A 25,761-nucleotide genomic window follows, 5' to 3' on the forward strand; every position below is an offset into this window, starting at 1 on the left:
ACAGCGAGTGTCTGAGGCCGTATTTGAACTCATGCAAAGCACCTAAATGATGCTGCCTGATTGATGCCATGAAAAAATTAATGGTAAAACATTTTCTTTTCTTTCCTGAAAAACATTCCAAGGAGATCTCAATTCCATGGCTAGGTTCTAGATGAGTAGCTACATAATACATCATTGTGAATGGCTGCAGTTCACACACTACATTATGTTGTTGGCAGTGATAAAGTTCCCCCCTTCCTTCTCAAATGCTGCCCATATTTGGTGTGGGCACCCAGTGGATACGCAAGGGATTAAGTTTGAGACTGACCATACCTTGTATTTTGGGGCATGAAGAATGATGTTGCTGGGATTTCCATGCCCAATGTTTGACAAAAGCCATTGTTCCAGCTATTTAGACCTAAGTTAATTTTTAAAAACCTGGGTGATTGCCCCAGCCATCTATTTCACTGTGAATATAGAGACTTAACCTGCCAGTTCTGATGTCAGAACTACCTTGGTCTACCTTGATAAATGAAAATAAAAATATAGCTTTAATGACTTCATTTTCTTTAGTATGGCACAGTCTCATTTCCAAAGATTAATTCCCCTAAGTATCTGGCCAAGCTGACATTAAAGTGCTAGAAATACCCGCCTTTTAATCTGTGTACTTTTTTTTGCACAATTTATCAAAAACCATGTACTGTGTGGTATTAATTGAAAGGACAAGTAATAATTTCTATTTATTTAAAAAGCTTTACAGATAGGACATAAAGTCTTAATTATATGTGCATCACTGTGTATATTATGCCTGTTTATACTGTGGAGTATAGCTGGCTGTTTCACTTTCCAAGGATCTACCATACTCATTGTTAAAACACTCAGCTTAGTTACCTGGAAGCCCAATATGCCTTTTGTATAAAATCCTTCTTAGATGTCTTTTATTTAAAAAAAATGTCCTAAAAAGCAGGTCACCAACAAAATGATTTAAAAAAAAATACCAGCTCTGAGAATGCCTTTAATTAAGAAATTGATGAGTGACTCCAAGAGAAAGGAGCTTTAGACTAGAGATGTCCTTTCCCAGCTCCGTGGTCTTCAAGATTTGTTAAAAGTGACTGATTTTATTGGGACATGGCTATTATTGCAATTCTCATTGAATTATGTGATATTTATTAATTTGTAGGGGAAAATGCCAGTTTCTTCCCTCTTTTACTTTGTCTGTTATATTTGAAATATTTCCTTGTCCGTTTGGACAGAAGAAGTTGAAGGGAAGATTTTGAAGAGGATCCAGGTTAAGAGACACAGTCCTGACATTCACAAGAGACTTTGATTGAAAGCATTGTGGGAAACTCAGAGATGGCATTGTGGGACCCCAAAAGCACAGTTAAGGTAAGTGAATGTGTTACAGCCACATCGTTCTGCTGGGAAGATGGCAGTTTCCTAAAATAGAAGACACATGGTCTAGTGCAACTTGGGCATAATGCAGAATATCTGAGAGTAGAAGTTCTGCTGGATGGTAGATTTGTGTGTTTCCACAGACATCCAAATAAACTCTTTCAAAACAACCGATGATTAAAGTAAAGGATTTATTGTAATCTGCTTACAGTCGTTTGCAAAGACAGACATACGTTTTTGCATAAAGATATAAATTGCTTTTTTCAAACTAATTTAGTGTGTTTTTTTAATTCTATGAAGAAGTTTCAGTGAATTATGAATTGTACCAAACCAAGATTTTTAAGAGCAATATGGTACAAAAATAAGAGCAAACAGACAATTTGGACTGGGACAAGCATTCAACAGTGAGTTTAGAATATGGCTTTGCTGTTTAATCAAGCAAAGTTACCTGGAGACAGAAAAAGCCAGTAACTTTGTTAATACAAAAAGCTGATGCAGACCGTATTCATCCCAAACCTCGTTTAGTTGAAATTCCAATTCTGTAAAAATTAAGTCTGAACTAAAAAGCGGCAATTGTCTCCATTTCTGTTCCAGAAACCCCCAGTCTGCATGCTGTGTATTTATCACCTTCCACGGTAGCTTTCGTATTGCTGTGCAAGTCAGTTTGTAGTTAAAGATCTGTTGATTAAATTAAATTCCTGAAGTTGCAAAGTATGTAAGAAGACCAGACCCCTTTCCCTCTTGAGTACAGCTTTCCTACGTTTACCATAACATAAGGCCGGTGTCATTGAGAGAGACTGGGGTCATGTTGCCGTGGGTGAATGGGCTCTCATAAGGTGGACAGGGCGGCCAGGAGGGAATGCTGCGTTCTTGGGGATGGAGAGTTTGGGGAAATGGATGTGATTTCCATGAGTAATTGAGTACTTATGTTAATCATTACTCTCAGAAAGGCTCCTCGGGCCTCTACTCTCAGCAGTTTATCTTGTGAAATCAGACTGTTAGCTCTGCTCCCAAACATGCTCATTTATGCTTCCAGGCTTCCCTGAGCCTGAACCAGATGAATTGAGTTGAACTTTCGGTGTTCTCATTTGTTGGTAGGAGCTGTGGTTTTCATTATAAAAGGCTTATTTTGAAGATGTCAACCCCACCAATAATCTCCCCATTCCAATGTGGAGAGATCTGCCCTCCCGGGATCTACATTCCCTTGACCTTTCCCTACATCAGGAATAGGGGACCAGTAAGAGGTTGCTCGCATTTTCTCCCAAAGAAAGAAGCATAAAATAGTTGGAAAGCAACCTTTAAACCACTCCCCCCCCTCCCAGTCCCAACAGCGTATGACTTACTTGTGTTTGTGGATAAGAGAAGAGGCAGAGTCTCCCTGCAGCCTTAGAGCTGTCAAAGCTCCTGAACCACCTGTTTGTTGTGTCTTGTTAAATGAAACCTTCATGATGCTGTAAACACAGCTCAACAACGTTCCTTGGGGAAGGTGGAAGCCGGAGTCCTTAAAAGTGTACTCAGCTCACAGGTACTTGTAAGTGGCAGACAAAAGGGGAAACGGAATACAGAAGAATAGAAAGGCTTAAAGACAACTGAAAAACTTTGTATGGTTATTTACAACAGACATTGTAAAATGGTAAATCATCTATGATGCTAAAAAAAGGCACAGCTTTCCCTTTCTTAAATACACTGTAAACGCTTCATTAGGCATGCAGAACATTTCACTTTACAAAAAAAAAAAAAAAAAAAAAAAAAAATTACCTTGTTTGTTTAGACAAAGATAGTACTTAAATAGTCTCCAGCAAAATAGAATTCTTTCAAAAATACTTTCCCATTCATCCTATTAACCATTAAAGATTTTTTTTTTTTGTATGTGTCTCATTTACAAAAGTTCCTTACACCTTATTTCAGGTCCTTCACAATTTATACATACAGTAATGTACAGTACAGCAAAAGACTGCGAAAAATTATTTGTAAAGCCAGCACAATAGATAATATAAATTGAAACTGAAGCATTTGTTTTAACATCTTATCCATTTAATTAAATAATAAATGGACACCCAAGGGTGTGTCCACTGGTGATGGAGGATAACATGGGAGAACAAATGCCCCAGGAGGGGAGGTGATTATTCCACACCAAATGTTCCATTATTACACAAGAGGAATCTGTATATATTTTTTCTCTTTTTTGTTTTTTTTTTAAATAAGAAAAGAATATTAATGCCCCATATTTGACTGTACGTTTTATGTGCAAACCAAAGGGTAAGCTTTAAAAAGTTCATTAGTCCTTGAACCCTTTTACAACAAGCAAACAATACCAGAAACTACATGGCATATTGAAAACTTCCATCTGTTAAAATATCAAAATCAAAGAGTTATTGACTAGATATGGCTTTTCATCCAGAGGAACGGGATCATTTTCTAAGCACTGAGGGTAAGGAGAAGAGCTCTTAAATCATCCAGTTCTTGCCAAATCCATATCGAACTGCTTTCCAGTCCCCAAACCCTTGACGTGATTTTAAACTTGAAAAACTGCTGAACTGTGAATCATCTCATGTTAAAAATGTGATTTCTTGGGTCCTTCATGGGTGTGGAATAACACGGGGAAACTTAAGGCAAAGTTCTTCCATTAAGACATTTTCCATCACTTCCTGTGGAAGTACAGGGGCTTGGCATTCCCGGATTCCACCTTTGGTAGCTGGTCACTGATGATCTCCACCAGCATGGCTGGAAACTCCACTTTCAGGGCTTGGGACTCTCGGAAGGTATAGAAGCAGAATTCCAACAAGTCACTCACCAGCTACAACACAGAGACAGAGGGGAAAAGGAAGTGAGCCTTATTTCAAGGTAAAATGCAGACAGACATCCAGGGATTTTTTTTTTTTTTTAAAGGAAATTACATAATTCTGCCTCATTGAATTTTACCAGTTTGTCCTTGGATGGAGGAAGGAGTGGAGGCAGCCACAAGGTAGAGCATGATTAATTGAAATACAGATTAATAAAGTCAGTAGTCACACAGCTGTTACAAATTCTGGATTCGAATTGCTGTTTTTCTGAACAAGATTAAAATGTAATAAGGAAATATTTAAAACATAAAAACACAATCCAAGATAATAGTAATTGATGATTTTTCTCAGTCAATAGGCTGCTTGCAAGGATCCCTTTATTTGAGTCTGGCACCAATGCTATATCATTAGTCTCAGTTTCAATGGGATGTGGTGTTCTCACATGCTATGATGAGACTTCTATCAAAGTCTTATTCTGTTAAATTTTCTGGCAAAAGTATTCTTTAAAACATATACTTTATGGCTCCAAGCTTTTTGTACTGTAGAGTTTTCAAACTAAGGCATCGATTTGGTCTTGGACATGGATTTGTGTTTAACCTTGGGCCACTCTTGGAGCCTCAGTTTCCCTATTTAAAAGATATTGGTGTTGATTCAACAATCTATAAGGTGTCTTTTAGCTTTAAGTCCATGATTTTATGAACTCACATGTGCTAGGGGTATCACATTTTTTGCTTAAGGGTTGATTCATAGGAAATGATTTCACTTAAACTCATATCTGGTGCATTTCAGAAGTAATGGTTCCAATGTTACAATGGAAAGCAGTAGGGACAGAAAGTGATCTATTTACCACTTGACAATCATGTCTTCAATGGGTAAAACCCTAAGAATTAACATTTCTGTTAGAAGACATATTAAAGCGACAATAACAGTATCTTCTGGCTGTTAAGAACTTCATTAGTTTTGGGATCTCCACAAACTGGCTTTGTTTTTTTTTTTTTTTGCTAATGAACCATTCAAGATATATTTCTTTCTTACAGCTTCAAAACTCCATTACTGCTCTATGCTCCTAGTGTCCAAAAAGATCTTTTGGATTAGTTTTTTTGTTTTGTTTTGTTTTTCCCTCCCACCTCTCAAGAAGTCCTATAAAAAGCAATAAAACATAAAAGCAATTTTTAGGAAGAATTTAGCACCAAATAGCACTACCCTTCCAGTTCTCCCATACTTTCACTACTAGGTACAACTCGGTGATTTGGCTTTTGGACCTACGAGGTCCAAAGAAAATAATTTATATATATGTATATATATATACACATATGTATAAATATATACATATATGTATATACATACATACAAATAAAGAAAGAAAGAAACCAACCAACAAATAAATAAATAACAGCTAGCAGTGTTAATTAGAATAGGGTCAAATCCTGAATCAAGAATCTGTCAATCAGAAAGAGGTAATCATTTGTCATTAATTATCTTTCCACATACATGATACTCAGCCATGTGTCAAAAGTTCAATAAGCCTCCTCTGTTTCTTTACTGAGCTTATTTTAAAGAGACAAAATGATCAAAAAACAGTTGTTTAAATACTGTTGCCCCAATATTATGACAAACATGACCTTTTTCTCCTAATACAAATGACCAATTTTAATTCCATCTCTATGATTTCTCAAGAGGTCTATTGACTTCCCTGTATCTCTTCAAATGCAACATTTTATGTTTCATACTCATCAGAGTCAATTTGGAAAAGCACTTCAAAGATCATCTAATTCATTGTTTCTGAAATTGTGTTCTGTAGAATCCAGGGAATTTACAAAGCAGCCCAAAGGGGCTGCATAAAGTACAAACTTACAATGTTTCGTGAGTCTAGAGAGGAAACGGCTTCTAGGTAATTTTTGTACCAATGCTTATTATGGATAATTGGGTAAAATTGGTTAGGTCTGAAGGGACAAGTACGTAATAGTGTTAATAACCAAGACTAATGGTGGTAGTGGGGGAAATCATTAACCTAATTCAAGTATCAAATATGAAAGAAACAGACAGTGATCTTGACCTTGAGTTCATATCTAATGAAAGTGGTGGTGGCAAGCATTAAATAAAGCACTCACTATGTGCTAGACACTATGCTAATAACACTTATAAACAAAATTATATCATTTAATCCTCACCTAACTGGTAAATGCTATTATCCCTTTTTTACATCTGTGGAATGTAATGATGCAAACAATTTAAGTGTCACATAGCTAGTAATTATCTGAGCACACATCTGAACTTGGGTCTTCTGATTCCAGGTATCCCCTGAATTACCTAGTTGTTGGTGTACAATTTAAACACAAAAAAAGACCGTTCATAATTCTAGAAGAATTACAAAATAAGATGAAACTGAAAAGTGAGGAAAAAAAAACCCTCAAAATTTTAAAGTGACATTTTTGATGAAGTGAAATAACTTCCTCAAGTACTGGGAAATCACATTTTGATTGAAAAAGAACTTTGTCATTTTCAAAGCCTATTCACTGATAAAGCAAATGGTCTCGCCATGGTAGTTTGTATCTTATTTGTAATATTTGCATGTCAGTATTTATTGCCTTTTTTCCTTTAAATTTGATAGTAAATTTCTTGGACAATGGGAAAAAAATTCAAAGCATAGTTCTAAAGAAGGCCCAATTTTGAAGGTTTCAGTTCTGAGTTAGACATGCCTAGAAAGTATTCCTGTAACTTCAGTGAACTATCTCTAGATCTGTGCTGAGTTGTTTGTGAATGGCTCATCACAAATCCATCAATGTTATGGGGAATTTTAACTCAAAATACATGTCCTACTAATGAGGATGAAACCTAAACAAGATTCAAATGTCACTGGGAAATAGTTCACAACAGAAATAAAAAAATAACACAGCATAGACAATGTTAAATTGTGGTTTCTTAAGTAAATAAGTGGCTTGCCAGGGCCACTTTGCAGTTTCTATTTAACACTGCTGGTATAGACAACAGAAAATACAAAGTTTAAGTTGTTCTCTACTTGGCTCTAAAAAGACGTCACCAAGTCTGAGAATTCTTTTACTCTTTGGGTCTCACCAAAGAACATTAACCCTGCAGCAAGAATCCCATTGTGGCATCCGCTATGTCAGTGAATATAGACTGTGAATCCTCCTCCTCATTACGAGAGAGCTGTTCTCATTTTTCCTCCAAGATAGCCCTATTGCTGCCACTTGGGTAAAAGTGGCAGAATAAGGTAGAACTCAGAAGCCAAAAAGCCTCTGCTCACATTCCTATGGTAAATCACCATTTTAGTTTCCACTTCTGTAAAGTGGGACTTACATTTGCACTCTCCCTGTACAGAAAGTAACATTATATAAGTTGTGAGCTATTTCTCAAGTGGTCTCTACCAGCACTACTCACATGGTATCTTGGGGAATAGCATATTTCCTCAGGCTTCACTATTATATCTAAGACTGTTGCCTGAGGTGAAAGGAAATTCAATTACTTGTCTAGGGTCACACATCTGGGGGAGCCTGTCTAATATGCCCCTTGTTTGATGGTAATTATGGTTTGAATTATTTTTTTTATTTTTATTTGAATTTTATTTTATTTAAAAAAGATTCCTATTGAGATATTTTTCTCTTTCAATCATTCCCTTCTCTACCTTCATACCACAACTGTCCTAAATACAGATTATTGCAATAGAAGCCTCCTCATGTGTTCTCCTGGAGTCACTGTCTTCCTTTTTTAATCTTTCTTCCAAACAGCTGCTGGATTGACATTTTCCAAGCACCATCTAACCCCATAGCTTTTCCATTGCCTTTAGGACAAAACAAATACATCTCTGGCAATTGCAGTCGTCTTTTATATTTTGATTCCAGCACACCTTTTCAGGTTTATTATATATACTTTGAGCCGTTATCATCTCACAGGTTACAATCTAGCCCGACTGGTCTCCCTGTTGTTCCTCCTTCATCTCTAGTGCCCTTAGAGATGCTTTGCTTCAGCCCCACCTCCACTAAAATCATTTTAAATTTATTTAGTAGATACTCCACATTTACATATCCATAAACAGTTGTTTACAATGTAAACAGTACCACATGTGAAATGATGAAAAGAACATTTGATTTTAAGTCTGAGAACACAGGTCCAAATCCCAGCTTTGTCGTGCATTTTTGTCTGGGCCTCTGAAGCCACTGCCAGCTCTAAATCTAAACCCCTATACCAGGCTTTATCCCTCCAGTTGAATGTAAGTTTCCCAAAGACAAGGATTCTCACTTTTGTATGTATAACCATGGCACATTTCATGTGCTTAACAAAAAGCTTATTGGTTTAAAAATCCTTAGATGCATTAAAGAAATCAAAGAAGTTAAAACTCACTTGAGTAAATGCTCAACAATACTTAATGCAAACTAATGCTTTCCCCTGGCTCTTGTTCAGAATTCTCCTTCAGTGCTTCATGGTACCAAACCTTGTCCCCATTTAACTTCCATTGAAAGTTTATTCATTTTCTTTCACCTCTTACATTTCCTGACAACTTAAAATGGGTCTCCTTTGGCCACTCTTCAGATTTTAAAATTTCAAATCATCATGTATTGTAGCAAGCAAGGAGCTGAGGCAGATGGTTCTGGTGCCCCCAACCCAACCCCTCACCCCATCTTCCTGCCACCTGGATGCCTTCAGTGCCATGAGACAAATGGAGGGCGGGGGGAAGTCTGAAGCAACAGCATTGATTTCCGCAGTCCTTTACAGGCAGATCCCAATTTGAGAAGGCAAACAGGAGCACTAATTATAATCAGCAATGATACAGTATCATTAGACATCATAGAAAGATTTGAAAATAAATGGAGATTTCTGTCTTCCAGTTCTACAGAGTGCATCTGCTTGGATCTAAGGCAAAGTCAGGCTCAGCCCCACGCATGAGTTCTCCCAGACTGACGGGCGACAGCTGGTGCTAAGTCAGGAGAGCCCGGGCAAGGTCACAGTGGAGAGCTGCGGTTCTTTGGATGTTCTAACAAACGAGAGTGTTGAGGCTCTAATTAGGACATTTCCCCCACTGCACCTCATTGAATCATTGCTCCCGGTGGCCGTGCACAGCTGGTGTCCCCCACCCTCCCGTATGGGTCTGCTGCTTTGCTGAAGATGTGCTCGAGTCCAAATGAGGAGCAGGGGCTGCAGGGTCCGGCCTTCTGTGCCGTACCTGGGTGGGAGGCCGCCAGACGCCCCGAGTCCGGGGTGAAGGCTCCATGATTCAGAGGATGACGGATCTTATTAAAACCACCTCACGGAAGTCTGGACACAAATGTTTGCTGTGTTGTACTAATTTCTCTGAAATGATTTGCTGTTCCCAAAATCTGTGCATAATTAGGATTGATTCTTTGGGTAAGATGAATCAGGGGTGGGAAAAGGAAAAGCTATGGGGACAACTTTATTTTTAAAAGATTAGAAATTTTGCCAAATTTATTTTGGAGGGTTTGGAAGAATTTCTAAAATAGTTTCAATATTCTTATTTAGCTAGATATGGCCTAATATTATTCATTCCCATTGGTCCACAAATAGCATTCTGAACATTTAAAAACAACTTGCAATAATTAGAGAATTTTAATTCGTAATCTCATTAATAGTCTCCTAGCCCTAAAGTCCAATTTCATATGAAATTTGTCTTCTGGGTTGGGGCTCTCTTCTTGGTACTAATGAACCAAGGAAAATCTGAGTCTTGTAAAAGCCTAAAACCTCTTTTCAGTGTTGATTGCTCTTCCCTTCAAACATTTGGCCATAAAGAAACCTTGAACAAGAGGATTGAATTCTGGTTCCTCTTCCAGATTCTCTCCTTAACAACCAAGGCCTGAATATCATTATTGGGACCTGTTGCTAAAATTGCAGGCCTGTCTGGCTTTTGTTTGTAAGCATGCATTTTAATAGGGCAGCTAGGTGGCACAGTGGATAGAGCATCTGTCTAGAAGTCAGGAAGACTCATCCTCCTGAATTTAAATCTGATCTCTGACATTCACCATCTGTGTCACTCTAGGCCAGTCACTTTACCCTATTTGCCTCAGTTTCCTCATCTATAAAAATGAGAAGGAAATGGCCAACCACTCCAGTATCTTTGCCAAGAAAACCCCAACTGGGACCATGATGAATCAGACACGTCCAAAAATCGACTACACAAAAAAACCAATATGTTTTAGGAGGCAAACTATAATAACCCTGACTGCCATCAGTGAAGAAGCTACATTTACGACATAGCTTTCTTTTAGAAACTCACCAACTATGTTTAACACGAGGATGAAATAACATTAAGACAATCATTGGGATTGTGGGACCAAAGAGTCTGCAAACTACACACTCTCCTAATCCTTGCTAATTCTTTAAATGCACACACAAATCAAAGAAGCATTATATACCAAATAAAATACAATACTGGGGAAGGATCCTAAGAAGTTGTTGGAGTAGGAGGTCAGTAAATTCCAAGTTCTCCAGATTTCTCCCACAGACAGAATAAATTTGCACCTAAAGGCACAGACTGATAAAAAATCAAGAAGACTTGGGGCAAAACAGGGGTCTTCCTGGCACAACCCAGGAGACCCAAAGAAAGATGGCAGGCCTGGAATTAAGCAGTATGAAGCGCTAGTCTCAGAAACTGGGGAACCCTCAGAGGAGCTGGATTTGGTTGGAGCCTTGGCAGGAGCCACAGAGACTTTCCCCACCAGGACAGTTTATGGAGTTGGGGTCTAGATCTGGGAAGACTGAGGGAATCTTGACTAATCAGGAACACCAGGCCCAGCTGTGCTAGAGACCCGGCCCTGGGCGAGAAGAAATCAGTATATCCCTGAGCTTAGAAGCAGTGGAGTAGGGGGTACTGTCTGCAGGCACTTACAGGAAGGGAGACTCTTGGTTTGGGGTTCCATCCAGATCAAGGGAGCAAGCTGAAATGAAGCCAGAGCACCTCATGATTAGAAGTGCTTACACTAATACCTCTTATTTAAAAACAAAAAACAAACAAAAAAACCAGGAAAGATAGAACTCCATCAGAGAAACTATCTTAAGAGGAGAACACTGAAGTAAAAAAACAAAACAAAAGGAACAAAAAAACCAAACCGCTTCTACCTGAAAGTAATGTGAAATAGCTCCCTGCCCAGAGAGAATTTATAGAAGAACTCAAAAGAATTTAAAAATCAAATGAGAGACACTGAAGAAAAACTAAAAACAAAACAAAACAAAAAAAACCCAAAGCAAAACAAACTATCCAAGAAAAACAAGAAGATTCTGAAAAAGTTAACCAATTAGTAAAGGAGACAGAGAACCTTGAAGATGAAAATAACTCTTTGAAAATTAGAATTGAGCATGGGGAAGCCAGTGAATCTATAGAAGATCAAGAAATAACAAAACAGAATAAAGAATGAAAAAAATAGAACAGAATTTGAAATATAAGAAAAACAACAGAGATGGAGAACAGCTCAAGAAGAGGAAGTACAAGAATAACTGGACTATCTGAAAGCTGTGAACTAAAAGGAACTTTGACACAATAATGCAAGGAATTATTCAAGAAATTTGTCCTGGAGTGATTGATAGATTGACGGGAAAGTAAAAATGAAAAAAAAATCCTAAAAATTACCACCTCAAAGAGATCCTTGGTGGAAAACATAGGAATATTATTGCCAAATTCTTAAACCCTCAGATCAAAGAGAAAAATTTACAACAAAAAAAAATATAGCATTGGAGCTAAATAATAGAGGACAAAAAAGAGAAAACCCCAACTATGTAAAATCCTTGTTAAGCAACAATGGAAAATAATTAATTCTTATAAGATTCATTCAGCACCCTTCACCATCTAGCCTTCACAGTCCTGCCAAAGTCACCTAAAAATACTGAAGTAGAGTGATACCTCCTGGAAGAAAAGCAAAAGGTAATTTTATCTCTCTCTCTTTTAAAAATGTGATCTTCTTATAGAACAATTTAAGGATCTTGTGTTCCCTAGAAGAACATGACAAATGCAATGAAGCAAAGCAACTATTGAAAGAGTCTAGATAGCCTCCTAAATAAAAATCCTCCAAACCTCAAAATATGTTAGTTAAATTTAACAATTCTAATAATAGGTTAAATTCTGCAAGTGACCAAGAGAAATATTTTCACATATTGGAAAAGGAAATCTGAATAACACTATTTCATATGTACTAGATACTACAGAAGAGAATGAGAATTTGAAAAAGCAAAGCAGTTCAAGATGCAACTTAAAATGAGACATTTGGAGTCCCTCCCTCCCTAAGAATGTTCTTGTTAACAAACATTGGCACAAAATGGGAAAAATAGGCTTAATTTCAAGGAAATAATGAAATATATTACCCTGTGTTTATTGGTCATTAAAAAAAAAAAAAAACAGGTGGGGGAAATCAAGATGGAGAAGTAAAAAGTCATAACTTTGAAACCTTCACAAAATTCCTATATATTTGTGGGATTCAGCTAACAGAGTCCTTAGGGAAAAATTTTGTATTTCTGAATGCTTACCTTAAATAAATGATAAACAAACTGACAGTTAAAGAAATCACGGGACTATAAAAATTAGGAGTTAGTTTCGTGGAAAAAAAGACCAAACAAATGGCTAATTTGATTAAAAAGAAAACACCAAACAAAGGCTACAAATCACAAGACAATTATATCCCAATCTCAGGGATATTTAGGAAGACAGAAGTTTGAGGATATTGATGTGGGAGCTAGCTAGAGAGGCACATTGTAAGAACCTACTCCCTTCTTAACATGCCAACATTTGTGGGATTGAGTCAACAGTCCTTAATGAGAAATTTTTTTTTTTAATCTCTGAATAATTACCTTAAAGGAGAGATTAACAAATTGAAAATTAAAAAAAAATCATTGAACTAACTAATAACATTAGGAACTGGTTTCGTGGGAAAAACCTCAGATAAACAGTTGGTTAATTTGATTAAAAAGAAAGAAGAAAAATCATTAACTATTTCATTTTTTTACACTGGTAATTAACAAATGAAGTTGAAATTAAAACAACTCTTAGGAACTATTTTTGTTCAATTTTATGCCAAGAAAATTAACAATCTAAATAACATGGATGAATATATTCACAAAAAATATATTGAGATTAGCAGATAAGATTATTTAAATAATCTTATCTTAGAAAAAGAAATTGAATAGGGTACAAATGAGCTCCCTAAGGGGGGAAAAACTCTAAAAAGCAATTAATTCAAACACTATATAAACTATTTGAAAAAATAGACAAAGAAGGAGCCCTAGAAAATTCCTTCTGAGACACAAATATAGTTTTGATACATAAATCGAGGAGAGCAGAAACGGAGGAAAAAACTATATATCAACTTCTCTACTGAACAATGATGTAAAAATTGTAAATTAAATATTAGCAAGGAAATTATAGCAATTTATTACAAATATCATGCACCAGGACCTGCTTGAATTTATACCAAGAATGAAAAGTTGGTCCAATATTAAGAAAACTGTAAGCATGATATCAATAATAAAACAATAAAAAAAAAATCATGATCATCAACCGATGCAGAAAAGGCTTTTGACAAAATACACTGCCCATTAAAAACATAGAAATAAATGTATCTTTTAAAATTATAAATACTATAGTCTAAAACCAGAGAAAACATCTAGGATGAAGATAAATTAGAAACTTTTCCAATAAGATCAGGGGCAAAAGAAGTATATATATTATCACTATTACTATGGAATATTGTACTAGAAATAGGGCAAAAACCAAAAAAGATCAATGGAATGAACATAGAGGAAAAAAAAACTCACTTTTTTGCTGATAATATAATTGTTTACTTAGAAAATCAATTGAAAAGTTAGTTGAAACAATGAAAAATTTTAGGAACTTTTCAGGATGCAAAATAAACCTAAATAAAGCATCGGCATTTCTGCATATTACCAACAAAACCCGGAAGGAAGGGATAAATTTAAAATAACTGTAGACATTATAAAATACTTGAGCCTCTCTCTCACAAGACACATAGGGAAACTATATAAATACAATTACAAAACACTCTTCACATAAATAAAGACAAATATTTATAGCTGAAGAAATGTTAATTGTTCATGGCTTGGTTGAACCAATGTCATAAAAATGACAGTATTAACTAAATCAAATCACTTATTGTGTGCCACACTAATACAAATACTAAAGAATAATTTTGTAGACAGAATGAAAAAATAAAAAAATAGCAATTCACCTGAAGGAACAAAAGGCCAAAAAATATGAAGATAATTTTTAAAAAATGGGTACATGATTTAGACATTAGGGTGATAGAAGAAAATTAGAGGAGCACGGAAAAATTATTTGTCACTATAGGAAGAAGTTATGACCCAACATATTTTTGATTTTGCAGCCAAAATTAAAAAGAAGGTAGGAAACTGAGGAAATTTTTTATAACAAGTTTCTCTGATAAAAGGCCTCCTTTCTCAAATATTTAGAACTATGCAAAAGAGCCATTTTCCAAATGAGAAATATCAAATATAATGAATAGGTTGTTTTCCATATGAAACTATGCTGTAAATAATTCATAATTAGAGAAATACAAATTAAAACAACTGTAAAGTACCACCTTACACCCATCAGCAGATTGGCTAGCATGACGAAAAATGACAAATGCTAAAGATATGGAAAAATATGTAAACCCACGCAGTGTTAGTGGAGATGTGAACTGATCTAACCATTCTATCTGGAAATATGACCAAAGAACTGTAAAATTGTATAACCTTTGACTCAGCAATACCACCAAAGAAATAAAAAAAGGAAAAAGACCTATGTTTATAAAAATATTTATAGCAGCTCTGTGTGAATGTGTTGGAAAAGACTTGGCAACTGTGGAAATGGCCTGGGGAATGGATAAACAAATTATGGATATTGTTGTGATGCAATGCTATTGTCCTATAAGAAATGATGAAGAGGGTGGTTTCAGAAAAACCCTTGGAAGATTTAAAAGAGATGATATAAAATGAAGTAGGTAGAACAAGGAGAACATTTTGTCTAGTTAGAGAAATATAATCAGAATTGTGAAATTCTTATTACTTCTAACTGATCAATGCAGTGACCCAAGACATTCCCAAAAGACTCAAGATAAAAAATGCTATCCACTTCCAATAGAGAGTTTATGTTGATGAACTCTGAGTGGAAACTGAGGCAATTTTTTTTTCTTTCTTCATTTTGTTTGCTTCCCCGTTCTTTTTTTTTTTTCCTCCTTTTTTTCTTTTTGCAACGACACCAATGTGGGCAAGTTGTCTATGACTTTATATGTAAAATAAGTATCACATTTCTTACTTCTCAATGAATGTGAGGGAAGAGAATTTGGAACTGAAAATTTAAAAAAGCAAAGGAAAAACCCAACCCTGATATATAGAGTAAATAAAATATTAATAAAAGGATCATTTAGAGAAAAAAAAAACCTGCCCTCTCACACAAGGAAAGAAATTAAAGAAATAGAAATTGAGAGGAGCATAAATGAAGTATCACACACTAATTTCCATAATGGCCCCAAAGATGGATAAATGTACTTTCTGAGTTAAAACTGTATTCTAGAGATGCAAGTGATTTCTGAATCCTTTTAAGTCCATGGATAAGAAGAATAATCAGAAGAATAAAAGGGATAAAAACAGGTTTTGTGATCTGGTGCACAGTAATTCCAACCTTGAGGCATTCGTTGCTTCTATCAACATTATTTCCCTCAAGAATTGTTACTGTTAAGAATGGTGCAAAACATTAAAAAAGGGATGAAAGCTCTCCAAAGGAAATTATTTAGAAATTAGAAGTCAACTTATACATGGTACTTCAGAAGCATTCACTCAGAGGAAAACAAAAGAGAATAAAAAAGGAACAAATAAAGGAACAGATAAACAGATACAAATTAGAACAAAATTTCAGAATTTCAAAATGGAAGAGAATTGATGAAGAGAAGAAAACAAAGTAAAATTTTAAAATAAAAAGCTGCAGGAAATCTATATCCAAAAGTTGGTGAAACAGATATGTTCTTTGGCCCAGTAATAATATTAGTAAGTTCATACCCCAACGAGATCAAAGAAAGATTTAAAGGACCTATATGCGCACCAAAAATTTATAGCAGTATATATATATTTTTTAAAGCAAAGAACTGGAAATTGATGGGGATATCCATCAATTTGGGGAATGGCTAAATAAATTACAATAAAAGAAGGTAATAGAATATATTGGGCTTTATGAACTTATAAAAGGGTTGGATTCAGGAGAAACCAAGAAAAAATAGGAAATGATTCTAAGTGAAATGAACAAAACCAGAAGGACACTTATACAAAAGACATATCACTGTAAAAACAAACAAACAACAAAAACCAAAAACATTAGGGAAAAGGGGATTCCGAGACAAAAGAGGTTTGTGATTTTATATGTGATTTTTTTAATAAGGGAAAGGGTCACATTTTGGTCAAGTTCAGAGCCAAAAAACCAAAAATTATTTCTAATAGACAAAGAAAACTAACAAATATAAGAAATTGGAGAGGAGGAAAAGAGGGAATATTTTGAACTAACCATTTAACTGAGAGGGGGGGAATAAATAAATAAATAAACAAATAAATTAAATAAATAAAAAAAAGAGAAAAATAAATCACTAATTTAAACAATGATCTACAACTAAGAAAAGGATTGACAAATGAGAGTGAGGCGTAAGAGAAAAGAGAGACTGTGGGAATGGGTTGTATCAAAGTAGTTTAAACAAAATATCATTAAAAGGATCAAATGAATAAACTGATACAAAATATTTTCTTCCTACTATCTCTTATTTTCTTTTACTTAAAGATTTTTTTAAAAGTATATGTCAATTGATTTAACTTATTCCTTCAAGGTATTCTTAAATTCTGGTACTTTTAACATTAAAAGAGGAAGGAAATTAAAAGAAACACTAAACTAAACTAAAAAAAGAACACTAGAGATACAGATGGAAAAACAAATCTAACTGTTATAATTGTAAATGTGAATGGAGTAAAACAGAAAAGAATCTAAAAGCCCAAAGTCATTTATTTACCAAAAGACATCTTAAAAGCAGACTCTAAATGGACAAAAAAAGACTCAATTGATTCAAAATGACAGCATAGAACTAAATTTACTATGTATCACAATAAAAAAAATAATGACAACGATATTAAAAGAAACTAAAAAGCACAGTATCAAGAGATAAACAAGGAAATTAGATTAAGCTTAAAAACCAAAGAACAGATATGAAAAATATATGGCGTAACATCTAAATTTATAAGGGAAAATTTAACAGGCATTAAAGTTAAAAAGATATGTGGTAACACAGACAATAACTCAGTATTCTCAGAAATGGGCAAATCTAACAGAAATATACAGAAAGAAAATACAGAACTGAATAAACCTGGAAAATTTAGAATTATAATTTATGACAGTTTCTGAATGGGACCGTTAGACAATATCTTTATTTCTAGGCTTCATTTAGCACTTTCACAAAAAGAGATCACATTTTATGCTACAGAGAATTTGCAGATAAATTTGAAGAAATACTGAACATCTTTTACAGATCATAACACAACAAAATTAGTAATCAATACTGGGCATACAAGAAAAGAAATACATATAAAAGGGGACTTTCAAATGAATTCCTAAACAATCACAGAAATAACTGCTAGTATGTGAAAGACAATGAAGTCATGGTCAGAGTTGTTGAAAAATACATAAAATAGCCAAGATTTAATCCACAAAAGCTCATTCCATTGTCTGCCTAGGTACACAATGCTTCTTAAAGAAATAAGGGGGAAAAGTTAAGTAATTACAGAAAAATTCAGAGCTGGACTATGCCAATATCATAAAAATAGCAACATAACTACTGAAATTAGTGCACAGCTTTAATGTTATATATTGGTCAAACTATTGAAGTGATAACTTTACAGAATTAAGCAAAACAAAAGAAAATTCATTTAGAAGGACAGAAGTTCTAGAAATCAATGTAAATAATGAAAAATATGTTAATGAAGTAGAAATAGTACAGCTAGAACACAAACTGTAATAATATAATAATGCAATTATAATGATAAATAGTCATCACCCAATCCATCTGTTACTGGATTAAAAAAATAAAAAAGTATATCAGTAGAAAAGAATATACAAGGAAGAATCAGAAATAACTGAACTCTATAACCCAATATATGTATATGTATGTACATATATATATATATGTATTTACAGCTATATTAAGAATGTATTCTTAAATAATAGAGAGAGGTGATTATACAAGTTAAGAAAGAATTGTGATTAAATGCAACTGAATAAAATCAATGCAACTAAGATAAGAAAGAAATTGTCAAATGAGGGGAAAACCTTTGCTTTTTGATAATGGCTTATGGTATATAGAGAAAGAAGAGAAAGATGACCAACATTTTCCCCACAGATAAACAATGAAAAGATATAAAACAACCAGTTCTCAAAATAATTTTAAAACATTAGCAGCTTTGTGAAAATATTTTCCAATTCACTCACAGCACAAGAAATACAAATCAAAACATCCCTAAAGTTTTGACCTCATACTTAGCAAATTGTCAAGGATGATAAAAAAAGGGGCCACAGTAATATTGGAAGAGTTATAGAAAGAATTCACACTAATGCAATGTTGGTGGAGATTCAAATTGGTTCAAGCATTCTGAAAAACAATTGGGAATTATGTGAAATGAATGCATAAAATTTATCTACCTTTTAATTAGCGACCCCTCTGCTAAGTTCCCTACATACTAAAATACTTATAACAGCATTTGGGTGGTGGTGGGGGTGTGGTAGCAGCAAAGAACTGGAAAGAAAGTAGATAAATTTTAATAGGAAAGACAACATGTGTGAATATTGGTGTGTATACATACAACATATTTATACTATTAATATATATTATTAGGTATATACATATAAAATTAAAATAATAAATAAATAAATAATTAAAATAAAAGTGACATACAAGACAAATAAAAGGTAACCTTAGAGAAGAAGGAACTATAGTTTGGAAAGTAGGAAAACTTTCTTGCAGAACCAGGAAAACAACATATATACACATGTGCGTATATACACACATACACAATATACCATGTGTATGCATGGCTATATGTATACACACTATATGTACGTGTGTATACATATATGTACACATACACACATTTTATACATACACACATACACATGCCACAACAATGTAGATGGGAAAAAAAACCCAACAAATCAATTAAAAATAATCCCAAAGAAGTGATTTGAAAACTCACCTGTAGTGCTCCTAGGACCTATTACTGTTTTGGTTATTAACATATTATCAAAGTGAAAACACACTTACTTACTTCAATGAATAAACTGTATAAGTGGAAAGCTAAAAATACCATCAAATACAGTTACACTTTTGGATCAGTTTACTGAACTGTTCTTTTGAAATAATTCTTTTTAGGGAAACTTACTGAAGTATTTGTTGGGAAATAACCATTGTGTCAAAGCAAAATATACAAATAGAGATTTTAAAACCTAAAACAAAATAACACTTACTTTTCCTTAATTTGATAGACTGCCTTCTTATGGTAGGAGGCTCACATATTTAATCAATTAAAGGTCATGTGAGTTGACATAATGAAGTTTGCTCACAAGTTTTTGCCAATTATTTCTCAAAATTACATGAGTTCTCAAATAGAATAGTTCCTCTTCAAATCTAGTCTAGATTATGACAGGCATCAGGAATGGCACAAACTTCCAGTATACGGAGTAGCAAGAGCATGCCTAATAAATGGGATATTTTCACTGCTGCTTTTAAGAAAGATCCGAAAATGATAGGATTTGCCAACTAATTAGATGGAGAAGAGGAGAGTCACAGAGGATCCCTGGCTTGGGATATGGTAATACTATCCACAGAAATAGAAAAGTTGTGTTATTGGTGTTAAGTTGATGAATTCAGTTTTCAATTTAGTTTAGGTGCTGAAAGGATATCCATAACAATTGGAAATGCAAGACTGAAACTCAGGGGCAAAAAGGAGAGCATTTTGGAATCAATTGACATCAAATAGAATGTAAGCCCCCTTGGAGACAAAAGACTATTTGATCTTTGTATTCTCAATGCTTAGCACAGGGACCAACATATCACTGATGCTTAATAAATGTTTATAGATGGACTGATCTGACAAGTTAAACCATGGGGATGGATGAGATAAGCAAGGAAGAAGGAATATGTTGAAAAGGGGAAGCCAAGTCTCAGGGAACAGCTATTTGATGCTAGGCTACAAGACAACAAAACCAGGACAAACAAGAACAACAATTCGCTCTCAGGGAGTATTCTAATAGGAAAGAAAAGATGTATGAATATTAATGTGTATATATATGCAATATATGATATATATGCAGAATATTATATAGATAACATGTAATACATAACACATAATAATATAATAACAAATATAAAAGATATATACAAGATAAAAATCAGGCGACCTTAGAGAATGCACTGTAGTTTGAGAACTAGGAAAGCCTTCTTGCAGAAGATGGCATATAAGCTGTTGTAAGGGAAACCAGGGAGTTCTTGAAGTAGGGTTAAGGAGAGAGAGCATATTCTAGTCGAAAGGACATCTAATGAAAAGCAGGGGGATGGTGCATGCTATGTAAAGAACAACAGGACTAGTATGGATGAATCATTGAGTGGACGGAAGCCGTTCCCTTCTCTACATCACAAAGCCATCATCTTAGTTCAGACTAGCCTCCTTACTAAATTTCCTGTCTTCAGTTTCTTTTTCTCCACTCTATCAGCTCTCAAAATAATCATCTTGAAAAAAATGTGTATATGTGGATCACTATGGCCAACATTAATAATTTATACTGAATGCTCAGATCAATTGCTTAATTTTCAAGAAGAACAGAAAGGAAATGAGTGATCAGGTTACAAGTAGCTTTAAATAACTGCCAGAAAAGTTTGTGTTTGATTCTAGAGTTAATTGTGAGGTCATAGAGTTTACTAAGTAAACTCACTTGGGCAGCTGTGTGAAAGATGGATTAGGAGTGGTGAGCCTACTGAAATGGTTCAAGTGATGAGGATCAATAGTAGGGTGCTGGTTATGTAAGTAGAGAGGAAGGAAAGCATATGAGAGATGTTAGGGCCATAGAAAAGACAAGATTAATGTCCGTTTACTCTGTTGGATTTATTTATGAATCTGATTTCTTACTCAGGCAAATCTCTTAAGAAAATTTAATTGATATAAATCAATTACTTCAAGGAAGAAGCCAGCCAGGCAGGAAATTCCTGACCTCTTTGCCAAATACATGGCAACCAAGGACAACACTGGTTTAGGATATGTTGTTTGTAAAATCTTGCAAAGATTTTGATGATAAAAGATTATAAGCAGTCTTGATCTCCTAAAGAAGAAAGAAGCACTAGAAGGGGACATCTTTACAGCTTAATTAAATACTCCAGGAAATTCGATCATCCTGAATAAATTTAAGGATGAAATTTAAAGGACAACAAATAGATGAAAAGCAGTAAAATATGTGAAGATTTCTACTACAAAATCTTATCTACATCAGGAAACTATCACATTTGGACTTGAATACAACCTCTCCAAAATGCTGCATGAGAAAATATAAATGGCACTTAAGAAAATGAAAATGGGAAAAGAATAAATCAAGTACCCAAAAAGAAAGGTGTGAGCTGGAGGGGAGACAACTATGTCATGGAGACAATTGTCTCAACATATCTAAAAGAGGGCAGGTTTATCAAAGGCTGCAAAAACAAAAAACTATCAAAATTTATTAATACCTCCAAATAAGCAAGATAATGTAATGACCAACTCATGTGCCTATTTTGTAAAATTTCTCTGTATAATTGATCTATTTTCCATGACAATGCTATCCTTCATGAGAAGGGACAAGCATGCTTTCACAAAATACCTCCTATAACAAACAATTTTACTCTCACAACTGATGGAAAGATTCAGAGAATATAAGATCCCATTACACTTATTGACTACATAAAAAGCAGCTGCATTCTACAGCAAATTGTGCCTTTAGAAGTTTTCCTCCAACAAAGCATTCCTATGAACGTGTCAAAAATCACACCATATACTCTAAATGATATAACCATAGAAATTGTCTGACAACCCTCTAATCATTCATTTTAATAGAAGTATAAAATAATTCTGAGACACATTCTCACAAAAAGTGTCTGCCTGTGTTGTGGGGAATGTCAGTCAATAAACAATGACTAAACACTTAGAAAGTCCACTCCCATAATGTTGGGTGGACCTTTCTTGAAGAAGTCATGGGAGAAATGAACAAAGTTGCATGGCTTGATAAGGAACCCTCACTGATCATATCACAGTCCTGAGAAACTATGTACAAAAGTCCTGAATTGGATGCAATTCATACAAAGAAAAGTATGAATGTATCTATCCTCTGGAAGCTTATATTTCTACTGGGGAGTCAACAGTATCAAATTCATCAGAAAGTGTAAGAAAATGAAGAGTCCCTAAGTTTTTAATGCACCAGATGCTCATTTGATGAAATATGGGGTTTGGTCTTGAACCTATGATTTCATTGACATAGGGAGTTTCCAGGGAGGAAACTTCCTTTGTTAATGCAAGTTAGCACTCCTTTCTAACTTACGACTCAGGAGAGTTGTCTAGAACACTGAATGGTTAAGTGACTCGGCCTAGGTCACCCAGCCACTGAATCTCAGAGGCAAAACTTGAACCTAGGTCTTCATGATTTTAAAACCAGCTCTATCAGTATGACATCATGCTGCTTCTCAGTGTTGAAGACTCATGCCACATTTCTTAACAATCCACGTCAATCTAAGGTGTGTAAAAAGTAAAAATCATTTCTAATGATCTAAATGTTTAAGAATGCTGTGCTAAGCAAAATGGACTAAATTTCTTTTTAAATGCATTTTTTGGTAGTTAAATTTGTTTAATTTCTACTTGTGTTTAAGGTTCCTACACCAGCTTCACTCGAGATCACAGCTCCACCTCCTAGTGAATAAGGTCTATTGTACATGTGAACCACACAAAGCAAAATGACACAATGGGGAAAAAAAAAGAAAGTAGAGCTTAAAGATAAAGGGATAATTAGGACATTGCTGAACAAAGAAAACCTAATGAAAGGGTTGAGTTGGGAATGCATTGGCATGTTACTGTATATAGAAGTATGAACTTTCTCTAATTTTGTTTTCAATATTTCTCAGATCCTCCTTGAAAACATGCACTGAATTCAGTACAGTACAAATCTGAACTGGTATGTTTACAGGTAATCGGCTTTCAAGATCAGATAAGATTTTAGACAGAATTATTGAGTCCTTATTTCAATTCACTCCACAAAAGCAAACTAACTTACAACTGGCAATGGATTTAGACACAGTTTGTGTCAGAAAAATCTGATAGCCTTTATTGACTCAATAATAGCTAAAATTGGCCCTGGTGACCTGGATTTGGGCATTAAAAGGACTTCTGATGTTATAAAAGTTGCTTTGATCTTAAATGTTACAGGGAGGATTCCTGCAATGGGTGGGGAAACTGCACAAATGACCTCCTGGATGACCACTTCCATCTAACATCCTGTTCCTTAACAAAATACCACAATTCTTAAAGAACCACTGCTGTCCCTATCTTTCATATTTTTTTCTCAATGTCTTGACTGATAATTCTCAAGCATAAGTTTCTTTTTCCATGTCATCTGTAATATTGGACACTTTTCCAGCAGATCTTTGATGAATTCATGTCTGGGCTCCTGGCCCCTATAATCTTTTACATTCATTTAAAAACTTCACTATTAAAAACTTCTTTCTAACCTTTTACTTAAGCATATTGCTTGCCTTCTCAAATCCTTTCACTGTTGACTTTCTGCATCAAATCATTCATCAGCATTGAGGCTCTTTTCACCATCTACTTGACTGACACTGTTCCTCATTTCCCTCTATTCTCCCCTTCCTTAGCTTCAAAATAAAGTGTTCTTTTAGCTTTATCTTTTGCTTCTTTCCTTCTTTTCTTTGTACCTGTATAAGCCTTCCTGCCCCTCTTCATCTACAATGCATTGCAAAACATACATAAAAAGGTTTATTTTACAATAAAGATGGATACCAGTTGTTATTTCTCTTCAATATGGACATGAGCAAACAGGTTTATAGTACATGTGTTCAAGTGAGTAGGTTAGTCGCCTGAATTTTCTTTGCTATTGTTAAATTCTGAGACCTGAGAAAGCACACTTGAATCCACTGTCTTATTTTCTCAACCTCTAAAGACAGAACACTATCACCTCATGTTGCTACTTCACAGGGATATTAGAAAGATACTGAAGCACTTTTGGTTCTTAGGGAGAATACAATTATACAAATCCAAGGTCTTATATTGCTATTGTTATGTTGAAAAGACAGAGTTCTTTAGACACTGATATGCATTTGTAAAAATCTTCCTTACAGATACTTAGAATTAAGAATAGACAAATACTCTATCAGAGAGGCAGTGTGCTATAGTGAAGAAAAAGGATAAGCTGTTGCATACCTTGTCCCTGACACATACTGATTGAGTGAAGCTGTTTTGTTGTTGTTGTTGTTGTTGTTTTTCCTGGTTAGCCAAATCATTTAGTACTCGCACTGAGTGTAAAGTTCCATAATAGGAGCTACTTTACAGTGATGGAGAGTTCCTTACTGGGCATACTAAGAAATCATAGGTCAGTAGAGAAGGGCGATGTATTTCCTATATGATTTTAGTATATTGTTGTCCAGAAGCTTGGTGCAGATGAGCTCTAAAGGTCGTTTGATGGTTCTAATTCTATGATACCTTTTCTTTAAGGAATTTTTTTCAGTAATATAAATCAAACAAGAATAAAGTACTGATTAGGATTCTATTTCTACCATCTACAAAGTAAAGGAAATAAAACTAGCTTAATAATTGGTATTTCTTCTTAGGTTAGATCTTTTAATCAATTAGCCATAAGCAACCTCCCAACATTCTTCTGATACATGTTGAATGTTAAACAACAGCAGGGCAAAAAATGACATGTGGAAATGGGTAAGAGGAAGTCAGCTTCTCCCATACGGCTGCCATTTGAAAAAACATACACACAAATATATGTACAAATACAATATGTATATATTGCACATAAATATGTGTTAGGATTACAAGGTGAGAACTCAGGTTGTCTAAACAATTCTCTAGCTCAGAACTCACACCTTTGGTGCAGGCCTTTGAAAGGAGTTTGCATCTTTGGACTTCTGGGGGAGAGTTTACATGTTTAAAAGAGTTTGCACCTTTAAGAAGAGCAAGTTCATTGGCTGTTAGGAGTTCTCACTAGCCCATTCTCTGCTAGGATAAAAGAGGGCAACATTGGGTCTTGAAGGAGTAGTCTGACTGGGAGAGTGAGTTAAGACAGTAGTCTGGAAGGATAACTTTACAAATATGCATTTCTCCACTTCAAGAAATGCTGTCTTAAAACTCTGTTCAAAATGTTTTAGATAAGCTCAACTAGGCATCCATTCCAATTACCTCGTTAAGTTGGCTATAGAAGAGTAGAACCACAGAAGACTGGAGAACTGTAATGATATAGAGATGCTTGGATGAACACAGAAGTTAATTATAATTGCAATTAAATATGTAAGCCAAAGTC

General features: G+C 34.7%; 1 protein-coding gene across 6 annotated transcripts in view; it reads right to left on the reverse strand.

Moving 5' to 3' along the window:
* Nucleotides 1-3,534: 3,534 nt before the first annotated feature.
* NR3C2 (nuclear receptor subfamily 3 group C member 2) overlaps nucleotides 3,535-25,761 on the reverse strand; it is a 366,275-nt gene continuing 344,048 nt past the window's right edge. For 4 of the 6 annotated variants that reach the window (XM_074273687.1, XM_074273689.1, XM_074273688.1 and 1 more), the window contains exon 9: nucleotides 3,544-4,168. In XM_074273687.1, the coding sequence (XP_074129788.1) occupies nucleotides 4,013-4,168 (156 nt within the window). In that variant the 3' untranslated portion in view covers nucleotides 3,544-4,012. Of the gene's footprint in view, nucleotides 4,169-25,761 lie in introns of all 6 variants that reach the window. The other 2 variants (XM_074273690.1, XM_074273691.1) reach the window with 1 other exon arrangement.

Source organism: Sminthopsis crassicaudata, chromosome 6 (assembly GCF_048593235.1).
Source record: "Sminthopsis crassicaudata isolate SCR6 chromosome 6, ASM4859323v1, whole genome shotgun sequence".
NCBI lineage: Eukaryota > Metazoa > Chordata > Mammalia > Dasyuromorphia > Dasyuridae > Sminthopsis > Sminthopsis crassicaudata.